The sequence below is a fragment of the Lolium perenne genome, chromosome 4, assembly GCF_019359855.2.
Source record: "Lolium perenne isolate Kyuss_39 chromosome 4, Kyuss_2.0, whole genome shotgun sequence".
Lineage (NCBI taxonomy): Eukaryota > Viridiplantae > Streptophyta > Magnoliopsida > Poales > Poaceae > Lolium > Lolium perenne.
The window spans coordinates 176,969,439-176,980,037 of record NC_067247.2 but is presented as its reverse complement, the minus strand read 5'-3'; the positions used below and the strand labels follow the sequence as shown (position 1 = coordinate 176,980,037).

Genomic DNA, 10,599 nt, shown 5'->3' with positions numbered 1-10,599 from the left:
CCAGTTGAGGGAGGGCTCGACGTAGCGTTCCCGACAGGTGTGAACCGCTCCTGCTCGACGCCCTGCTCGCTCGGTGGAGAGGGTGCAGGTGTAGGTGAAGGAGCGACAGGTGCAGCCGCTGCTCCCCCGTACATTGTGTACTCGACGGTGAACTCTCCAGGTGGCAGCTCGTCGCCGTCACCAGTCCACGACCATGGTTTGCCCTCGTCGAACACCACGTCACGAGACACGACCATCCGCTTGGCAACTGGATCATAGCAATGGTATGCCTTGCCGCCGGGCTCGTAGCCCAGGAAGACCACCGGTACACTCCGATCGTCCAGCTTCTTCAAGTGTGGGCGAGTGATCTTGGCGTGAGCCCTGCAACCAAAAACGCGCAGAAAGTGCACATCTGGCTTTCTTCCATACCAGGCTTCGAACGGAGTCTTTCCCTCCACGCTGCGAGTGTATGAGCGGTTCAACACAAACGCTGCAGCAGTGACGGCCTCACCCCAGAACCTGCCAGGCACTCCCATGCCCTTGAGCATGCTCCTCGCCATGGCGACGACGGTTTGATTCCGCCGCTCGACAACTCCGTTCTGTTGAGGAGAGTACGGAGCTGTCACGTGACAGGCGGTGCCGCGCTCCGCGCAGAACGCCGCGAAGTCCTTCGAGGTGAACTCGCCGCCCCGGTCTGTCCGAAGTGTGCGAAGTCTCCGCCCTGATTCCATCTCCACGCCAGCAGTGTACTGACGGAGGACATCAGCAACCTCATCCTTCGTCTTCAGGAGGAAGATCCACATGTATCGACTTAGGTCGTCTACCAGTAGAAGAAAGTAGTTCTTCCCTCCCGGAGTTGCAGGCGTGATGGGCCCGCAGATGTCGCCGTGCACCAGTTCGAGCTGGTCAGTAGCTCTGAACTTCGCCGTCTGTGGGAACGGCGACCGCTTGTGTTTGTCGATGAGACGGGCGTCGCAGATCTGCTCCGGATGGCTGATGCGAGGGAGGCCGCGCACCATGCCCTGGCTCGCGAGGCGCTCCAAGCCCTGGAAGTGGAGGTGTCCGAACCGCGAGTGCCACAGCCATGCAATGTCATCGATGTGAGCCAAGAGACAGACAGGCTTGGCGATCTTCAGCGTGGCGGGGTAGAGGGGGTTCCGTGCGCGTGGCACTCGGACGATCAGCTTCTGTGCCCGATCTCGCACAGTCATGTACCCGCCCTCGATGTGAGCTGGGCAGCCGATCTCATCGAGTTGCCCAACGTTGATCACGTTGCTGCGCAGCCTCGGGATCTAGTAGACGTTGGTGAGCGCCCGATGCCGCCCTCCAGCCACGGCGAAGAGGACGGTGCCCCTGCCCTGGATGTCGACCAAGGAGTCGTCGCCGAACTTGACCTTGCCGGTGATCTTGGTGTCGAGTTCGGCGAACGCCGTGGCATCGCCGGTCATGTGGTTGGACGCTCCGGTGTCCGGGAACCACACGGAGTCTGTGTCGTCGACGGCGCGATGGAACTCCACCCGCGCGCACTCCTCGTTGAGGAAGATGCGTAGTCCAGCGGTGGCAGCTGCGTCGAATTCCTCGTCAGGAACGCGCACGGCCATCAGCATGGCTGGATCGGGGTCCTCCTCCCCCTGAACGAGGTGGGCTTGCGCCTTTTCATCACGCTTCTTCTTGCGACATTCTCGGGCCCAATGGCCCTTCTTGCCGCAGTAGCGACACTTGTCATCCTTGGATGCGCCGCTGCCGCCGCATGTGGCGTCTTTCGAGCCGCTTGGACGATCCCGTTGCTGCTTGCCACCGGAGCCCGAGCCTCCGGAGTCATCCGAGTTGCGACCCTTTTGACGGGATCGCCACTCGTCCTCGGTCAGCAGCAGTTTGCCGACGCCGTCCGTAGCATCGTCGAGGTCGTACCCTTGTTCCACCGTGAGCAGGCGCCCGCAAAGGTCCTCGATGGTGAGCTGCTTCAAATCGACGGTCTGCTCAATATCCATAACCATAGGACGATACTTACGCGGCACAATGCGGAGGAATTTGAGGACGGCCTTGTACTCGTCCACCGGATCACCGAGGAGCTCGAGGTCGCTGAGAAGGTTCGTCAGCCGGATCGCGAAGTCCTCGATCGATTCCCCTCGACGGAAGGCGAGGTTCTCGTACTCCCGATGGCGCGTCTGCGCCTCTATTAGTTACCGAGGAGAAAGGGGGCTCAGCAGGAAGAGGATTGTACCATGAGAGAAGCACGGAGGTCAACCCGCTTCAAATATCGAACATGGATTCTGGCAATGCAAGGGCGTTGGGTCCTCATATCTATCTGATCCGAATGAATCAGTCTTTCTACAGAGGTAAATTTGTGCCTATTAGGCAAGAGGATAGCAAGTTCTAAATTCTGTCTCGGTAGGACATAGATTTCTATTACTATGAAATTCATAAATAAAATGAAGTAATTAATGGGAGGGCTACCATTATCCTTTTTCTTGTATGTGTTCCTAAGAGAAGTAATTTGTCCTGATGTTTCGAGGTCTCAAAAAAAGGGCGTGGAAACTGTTATCACCAGATTTTGGCCAAATCAGGAGATGGGCCGTAAGGGAGATGGGCTTAGAAGATTACACGTGGAAGATCTCTGAAGCGGCCTTGCACGAAGAGTTTGGGCTAGTTGCCCCTTGTATCTGTAATATAGTAGATCGCATCTTAGATTAGAAGATAGAGTTTGACCCGTGCACGGTTAGGTGCACGCCTAAATTAGAAAGTCCCCTGGACTATAAATATGTATCTAGGCTTTATGAAATAAACAACAACCAACGTTCACCCCAAATCAATCTCGGCGCATCGCCAACTCCTTCGTCTCGAGGGTTTCTACCGGTAAGCATCATGCTGCCTAGATCGCATCTTGCGATCTAGGCAGCACAAGCTTATGTCGTTGTTCATGCGTTGCTCGTACTGAAGCCTTTTTGATGGTGAGCAACGTAGTTATCTTAGATGTGTTAGGGTTAGCATTGTTCTTCGTATCATATGCTATCGTAGTGCAACCCTTATACATCTAGCCGCCCTTACACCTATCTTAGGTGTAGGGGCGACACCCCACTTGATCATTATTTAGTAGATCCGATCCGTTACGGTTGCTCCTTGTTCTTCAAGGATTAGTTTAATATCTGCAATAGTTAGGCCTTACAAAGGGTTGGAGGATCCAGCGATGCGTAGGGTGTCGTTTGCTAGTACTAGACAGGATGTTCCGAGGGTCAACCTCGTGTTGGTTTTTAGGCCTTGTCTAGGACCGGCTTACGATCACCGTACGTGACCGCGAGGCCCAATCGTGAGTAGGATGATCCGATTATGCGGTGAAAACCCTAAATCGTCGTAGATCGCTTTAGCTTTATCTTGATCAAGCAGGACCACCATATATTCGTGCACCTTGTACGAATCATGGGTGGATCGGCTCCTTGAGCCGATTCACAGGATAACCTGAGAGCCGATCGAGGCTCGTATTTAATGTTTACGTGTATGCCATGCAGGAAACTAAGCGAGGCATCTCCATCACCTTCCTGACCAGGTATAGGTCAGGTGGCATGCCCTTGCACCAGCATCGGACGTGCGTACCAGAGGCTTTGCGGGCCGTCGCTCGGAGGGACCAGGGCCAGCCGCAGCCCTAAGTTGTTCCCGGCTCTACTGTGTTGCCCGTCGCTGCCCGCCGGTGGGTTTCTGACCGCAACACATTCTGGCACGCCTGGTGGGACAAGCTTCGACATCAACCACATCGTCATCTACATCTGAGATGGCGGACGGCACTCCAGTCACGTACGAGGATCTGACCGACGAGCTCAAGAAGAAGTATGACGAGGTTAAAGCTATCCTCGAGGCCGATCTCATCGGCTCTTTTCACAGAACCCGTTCACATGGCATCAGGTGGAAGGGGTTCTAGCCTGATGGTGCGCTCGATGGGATAGACCTCTCTGCCCCGTCAGAAGAACGCACCAGGTCCCTACGTCAGGAGATTAACTACATGGTGGCTCACTCGTTACACCGCCACTCTGAGAACCTGGTGAACACTTTGGAGCGTGTCGCTCTTCGGGTGATCCAGGAGATCATGAGGCACCAGTACTCTCCGTCAGGACCAGCTCTCGGGACACATCAAGGAGAGATGCCACTCCAGTCCCGTCCACCGCTGCCATTTGCATTGGCAGCACCAGAAATGCCGAGCTCACCAGCATTCGTCGTCTACAAGATCGGCGGTGACCCTAGTGACTGCCAGTTCTTGCATGAGGCGCCTAAGGAGATCCCTCACGGGTACATGTGCACATACGTGCCAGACTGCGGTAACTGGGCGCTCACAAACCAGGCCGCAACATCAGGGACTTCTGGGAAAGCAGGAGGAACGTCAGCGACAGATCTTGAGAAGCAGACGTGGCTAGCTAAATATGCCACCCCGACGAACCTCCAGAGCTCAGCTCCTGCAGTTGGCTCAGAGCTGGAAAAGCAAGCATGGCTGGCTAAGTACGCCAACCCGGCGAATCTTCAGAGTTCGACTCCTACAGCCAGCACCGTGGATCAGATCAGTACGATCCTGAGGGACCAGTTCGGCATGGTGCCGAAAAGGAGGACAATCGGCTATTCCAAGCCGTACCCCGATGAATACGAGTTGGTCCCGCTACCACCCAAGTATCGGCTCCCTGACTTCTCCAAGTTCAGTGGATCAGATGGTTCCAGCTCCATCGAGCATGTGAGCCGATATTTGGCACAGCTAGGAACGGCCTCAGCGTCGGATCCACTACCCGTGAGGTTCTTCGCACAGTCCCTCACGGGATCGGCTTTCGGGTGGTACACTTCGTTGCCACCGGACTCGATCCGGACTTGGAAGCAGTTGGAAGAGCAGTTCCATATGCAGTTCCACTCAGAAGCTTCCGAGGCCGGCATTGCCGATCTAGCACAGATACGTCAGAAGCGTGGAGAAACTGTGGCAGAATACATCCAGCGCTTCAGAAATCTAAGGAACCGATGCTATTCGGCTCGTGTGACTGAAAAAGAAGCAGTCGAGTTGGCAGTGGTGGGCCTTGCCTCACAAATCAAGGATATGGCTTCCCAAGCAGACTACCCTTCACTGGCGCACATGGTTCAGAAATTGTCAGCATATGAACAGCGCCATCCGGACTTGTACCAGGACAAATTCAAGCGTGCGGTAGTCCTGGTTGAGGCAGATGAAGATGAAGGCTCTGCCGGAGATCAAGAGGTAGCAGTGGCTGAATGGACTCGGGGGGCAACCCCCGTGTCCTGCAAATGGGTTAAGCCACCAGGTCCGCCCAGAGGGTTTGATTTTGACGTGACCAAAACTGAGCAAATCTTCGACCTTTTACTCAAGGAGAAGCAGTTGAAGATACCCGAAGGCCTCAAATTCCCCACGGTACAGGAGCTGAACGGAAAGCCATACTGCAAATGGCATAACTCGCTCTCCCATGCCACCAACGACTGCAGGGTGTGGCGTCATCAGATCCAAATGGCGATAGAACAAGGACGTCTGATTTTCAACCAGTACGCCATGAAGGTCGACACTCACCCCTTCCCCGCCGTTAACATGGTGGGGTGCACTTACCCTGAAGGTTGCCAGCCAGGATCCTCGTTCAGTATCAACATGGTAGGACTTGGACACCACGCTGGCAAGGATGGAGACGAGGGCAGCTGCTCTCGTAGCAAGGACACAGAGGAGGCCGCTCCACGCGATCGGCTCCGTCACGATGGCAAGCGCTACGTCACAGAGGGAGAAGTGAAGAACATAAGATATCAGCGACCCCTCTCTGATCACCTCCTCAACAAGTATGTGAGTCAGTATGACCAACGCCGACGATCCAGCGATGATGATGAAAGAGATCGTCTGGCTAGAGAAGCCAGAAGACATCGTCGGCAAGATCGCAATGAGGAGGAGTACGAGCGCCGTGCCAAGGAAGAATCGCGGGAGCGAGATGACGAAGATAGGCACTGGGACTGTCCCTTCTTCAGACACTGCTGGGATTCAGGAATGAGCTGATTGCCTACAATCGGCAGTTGCCCAGAATGTAACCAGAAGAAGAAGGAGGCAGCCAACGTGTCCGTGTTCCAACGCTTAGGGCCTCTCCCGCCTCGAAGCAAACACGCTGAGTCCCCTCGGATGGAAGATCTCGAGGATCTGGAAGACGACGAAGAAGAAGAAGAGGACAGGTACCACCGGCCAAGGTGGTGCCCTGGTGGACTCAGCCGTTCCCAAAAGCGTAGGGTTCAGCGATTGCGCGGCTTGGAGGAAGCCGAAAGGTTATATCTGCACACGCTAAGGAAGGCGCGGCCTGATCTGGCCGCGAAAATTCAGCGAACCCTGGACGAAGAGGGTCGGCCACAAAAAATGGAGTGGCGCCCCAAGCAAAGGAAAGCCGATGATGAAACATCGGCTGGCACAAACATGGTGCTCGTCCTTCCGACGAAGTTTAGTGCTCCAGGATTACACGAGGCACCCAATTTTGACGTCTGCGAGCACATCAACGCGACACAGGATGGGGTTAGGTTGGTCTTCCCCACTGGCCTGACTATGTAGCAAGAACCAACCGATGAGCAAACGTGGCGAGGCCGATCCTTGGGATCGGCCCCAGAGATCTATGAAGGAACATTACAAAACCTTCATTTGAGCGCTTCGATCAATATGGAGGCCGATTCCAGCAATCGGCCAAAATTATCCTCACCACATGTTCTGCTTGTGTTCAACATCAATCTACTTGGCAGCGGTTTTACGTCGGCTGATGAGTTAGGAAGAATCAACATTGGTCCTACCAGAGCCGACGTACAAATACATTGCCTTGGCTAAACTACAGAGCCAATATCTGCAGTTACCTGACAGATTCGGCTAGGGGGGCACCTAAACCAGATGAACATGTGAACATGTACAGGTGAACATGTGTGCAGTGAAATATTGGGGGCCGATAGAAAAAATCGGCCAGTAAAAAAAAAATTTCATGACATACAGCCGATGCGGACATCGACTTTAGAACTAAGAGAGAAAGCCGATGCACAGCCATCGACTCTAGTACATCCAAGTCCAGTTCAGCTGTGAGACCTTCTGCGTCCTCGAGGGAGTGAACAACGAGAGCTTCTTCAGCTGCGATGAGCCGATGTCGGTGCCTGAGTCTTCTCGTCGAGGGTTCCCGAACCCTTTGCACTAGTTCAGCAATACTAGCAGAAACGTCAGTTTTGGCACAAAGCAGCTCTTGCTCATTAAACTGTTGATACTTCATCTACAACATCGGCGTTCAGTGGAAGAAAGCTGATCAATGGGGGCAAATTTGGCTGACTCTTCATGGTGGCTATCTCGGATTACCAGATTACCTGAGGTCAGAGCCTTTTTGTTCGACCAGTGCATCTTCGCCGGTATTCTCGCCTGGATTAAGGCTCGGGGGGCAGCTAACTTGTAGGTGCTCTGTTTTTTGGGGAGCCGATTGAAGGTGCATCGGCTGACCCTGCATCGTAACCTTCTCCGAGAGCAGTGAGTTGTTGCAGAAGAAGGCTGCTAAAGCTACGGGGAGAAGCCGAAAAGGGGAGCCGTCGTCTCTTACAGGGTTTGGACCGTCCTGTTGCTGCAAGAAAAGGAAAGGGACTGGATTCTCAAAATAGCCGAGGAATAGTCATCGGCTATAGGATTGCGAAATATTATGGTCAGGTATCAAATCACAGTCTGAATTTGAGAAGTGCTTGACTGACGGTCTAATCGATATTTGAGTCCGGCTTCATGGGCGTCTAAGGGGAAAAAATCCTATACGTTGCTATCGGTCTTGGTGTGGCAAGCGGAAGGATTGAAATTGGATTAATTGAAAGATAAATTGGAAGAACAATTCTCATTAATTCAAAGGAGCAGCTTTACAAGAAAGAGCCGATGGCTCTCAAAAGGAGGATCTGGTGCCTAGTGCACTGCTACTACTAGTCCTACTCTACTAGTCGTCGCTGTCCTCATCGTCACCATTGTCGATGCCGTCGGCGCTGCTCCCAGGAAGTTCCTCGTCGTTGCTGCCCCAGCCCTCGGCCGGAGCTTCGTCCTCCTCGTCATCATCATCGTCTTCGCTGTCCGCCCAAGCGCGGAATCGCTTTGCCGGCGGATGCTTAGCGGGGGAGGAGGGATCATCCTCCTCCTTTTCCTCTTCTTCCTCTACTTCTTCTTCTTCCTCCTTCCCGTCGGAGGAGGTGGGTTTCACCCAGGGATGGAGGTCGTCCTCGCTTTCACTCATCAGCTCCCTTTCGATGAGGAACTTGAGGTCGTCTTCCCCATCGGTCAGAGGCAGGTCACCATCTGACCCGACGAATGCTTCGGGTGGACCGTCTGGCACATGGTCGAAGTTCCACTCCGGCTCGCTTGAGGAGAAAGACTGGAGGGAGAGGCCGGAGGAGACGGAGGAAGAGGAAGACATTGCTACAGGGGAAGAGGGTTTTTTGGTGCTAGAACAGAGGAAGGGGATAAAGAGGGCTAATCAATCGGCATGGTTAAATAATGAGGAGCCTAGTGGGGATTTAATGCCATTGCAGTTTCCAAGGAAGTGATGCTAAAGCTATCGAATTTTGCAGAGGAGTTGAGAAGACAAGGCATCATGATACTGCGACGGTTCTGCTCTGCCACGACATGACCCTTCGAAGGAAAAACAGTGTGGTTTTGAAATTATCATTACCAAAACCAGGGGGGCATGTGTTATCACCAGATTTTGGCCAAATCAGGAGATGGGCCGTAAGGGAGATGGGCTTAGAAGATTACACGTGGAAGATCTCTGAAGCGGCCTTGCACGAAGAGTTTGGGCTAGTTGCCCCTTGTATCTGTAATATAGTAGATCGCATCTTTGATTAGAAGATAGAGTTTGACCCGTGCATGGTTAGGTGCACGCCTAAATTAGAAAGTCCCCTGGACTATAAATATGTATCTAGGGTTTATGAAATAAACAACAACCAACGTTCACCCCAAATCAATCTCGGCGCATCGCCAACTCCTTCGTCTCGAGGGTTTCTACCGGTAAGCATCATGCTGCCTAGATCGCATCTTGCGATCTAGGCAGCACAAGCTTATGTCGTTGTTCATGCGTTGCTCGTACTGAAGCCTTTTTGATGGCGAGCAACGTAGTTATCTTAGATGTGTTAGGGTTAGCATTGTTCTTCGTATCATATGCTATCGTAGTGCAACCCTTATACATCTAGCCGCCCTTACACCTATCTTAGGTGTAGGGGCGGCACCCCGCTTGATCATTATTTAGTAGATCCGATCCGTTACGGTTGCTCCTTGTTCTTCAAGGATTAGTTTAATATCTGCAATAGTTAGGCCTTACAAAGGGTTGGAGGATCCAGCGACGCGTAGGGTGTCGTTTGCTAGTCCTAGACAGGATGTTCCGAGGGTCAACCTCGTGTTGGTTTTTAGGCCTTGTCTAGGACCGGCTTACGATCACCGTACGTGACCGCGAGGCCCAATCGTGAGTAGGATGATCCGATTATGCGGTGAAAACCCTAAATCGTCGTAGATCGCTTTAGCTTTATCTTGATCAAGCAGGACCACCATATATTCGTGCACCTTGTACGAATCATGGGTGGATCGGCTCCTTGAGCCGATTCACAGGATAACCTGAGAGCCGATCGAGGCTCGTATTTAATGTTTACGTGTATGCCATGCAGGAAACTAAGCGAGGCATCTCCATCACCTTCCTGACCAGGTATAGGTCAGGTGGCACGCCCTTGCACCAGCATCGGACGTGCGTACCAGAGGCTTTGCGGGCCGTCGCTCTGAGGGACCAGGGCCAGCCGCAGCCCTAAGTTGTTCCCGGCTCTACTGTGTTGCCCGTCGCTGCCCGCCGGTGGGTTTCTGACCGCAACACATTCTGGCACGCCTGGTGGGACAAGCTTCGACATCAACCACATCGCCATCTACATCTGAGATGGCGGACGGCACTCCAGTCACGTACGAGGATCTGACCGACGAGCTGAAGAAGAAGTATGACGAGGTCAAAGCTATCCTCGAGGCCGATCTCATCGGCTCTTTTCACAGAACCTGTTCACATGGCATCAGGTGGAAGGGGTTCTCGCCTGATGGTGCGCTCGATGGGATAGACCTCTCTGCCCCGTCAGAAGAACGCACCAGGTCCCTACGTCAGGAGATTAACTACATGGTGGCTCACTCGTTACACCGCCACTCTGAGAACCTGGTGAACACTTTGGAGCGTGTCGCTCTTCGGGTGATCCAGGAGATCATGAGGCACCAGTACTCTCCGTCAGGACCAGCTCTCGGGACACATCAAGGAGAGATGCCACTCCAGTCCCGTCCACCGCTGCCATTTGCGTTGGCAGCACCAGAAGTGCCGAGCTCACCAGCATTCGTCGTCTACAAGATCGGCGGTGACCCTAGTGACTGCCAGTTCTTGCATGAGGCGCATAAGGAGATCCCTCACGGGTACATGTGCACATACGTGCCAGACTGCGGTAACTGGGCGCTCACAAACCAGGCCGCAACATCAGGGACTTCTGGGAAAGCAGGAGGAACGTCGCCGGCATCTTGAGAAGCGTACGTGGCTAGCTAAATATGCCACCCCGACGAACCTCTGCAGGCTCAGCTCCTGCAGCTTGGCTCAGAGCTGGAAAAGCAAGCATGGCTGG

General features: G+C 53.7%; 1 protein-coding gene across 1 annotated transcript; it reads right to left on the bottom strand.

The window, feature by feature from the left end:
- Positions 1–1,271: 1,271 nt before the first annotated feature.
- LOC139839207 (uncharacterized) lies at positions 1,272–7,345 on the bottom strand. Its single transcript, XM_071829258.1, has 2 exons — positions 7,312–7,345; positions 1,272–2,155 (listed from the first exon to the last, which is right to left on the bottom strand). The coding sequence occupies exons 1-2, from the start codon at positions 7,343–7,345 to the stop codon at positions 1,272–1,274; spliced, it is 918 nt and encodes a 305-aa protein (XP_071685359.1).
- Between the last annotated feature and the right edge of the window lie 3,254 nt (positions 7,346–10,599).

Bases quoted from the DNA above. Each gene is read 5' to 3' on its own strand.
- LOC139839207 (XM_071829258.1), bottom strand. From the start codon at position 7,345: ATGCACTGGTCGAACAAAAAGGCTCTGACCTCAG. The intron at 2,156-7,311 runs GTAATCTGGTAA...GGTAACTAATAG, and splicing joins CAAAAAGGCTCTGACCTCAG to AGGCGCAGACGCGCCATCGG.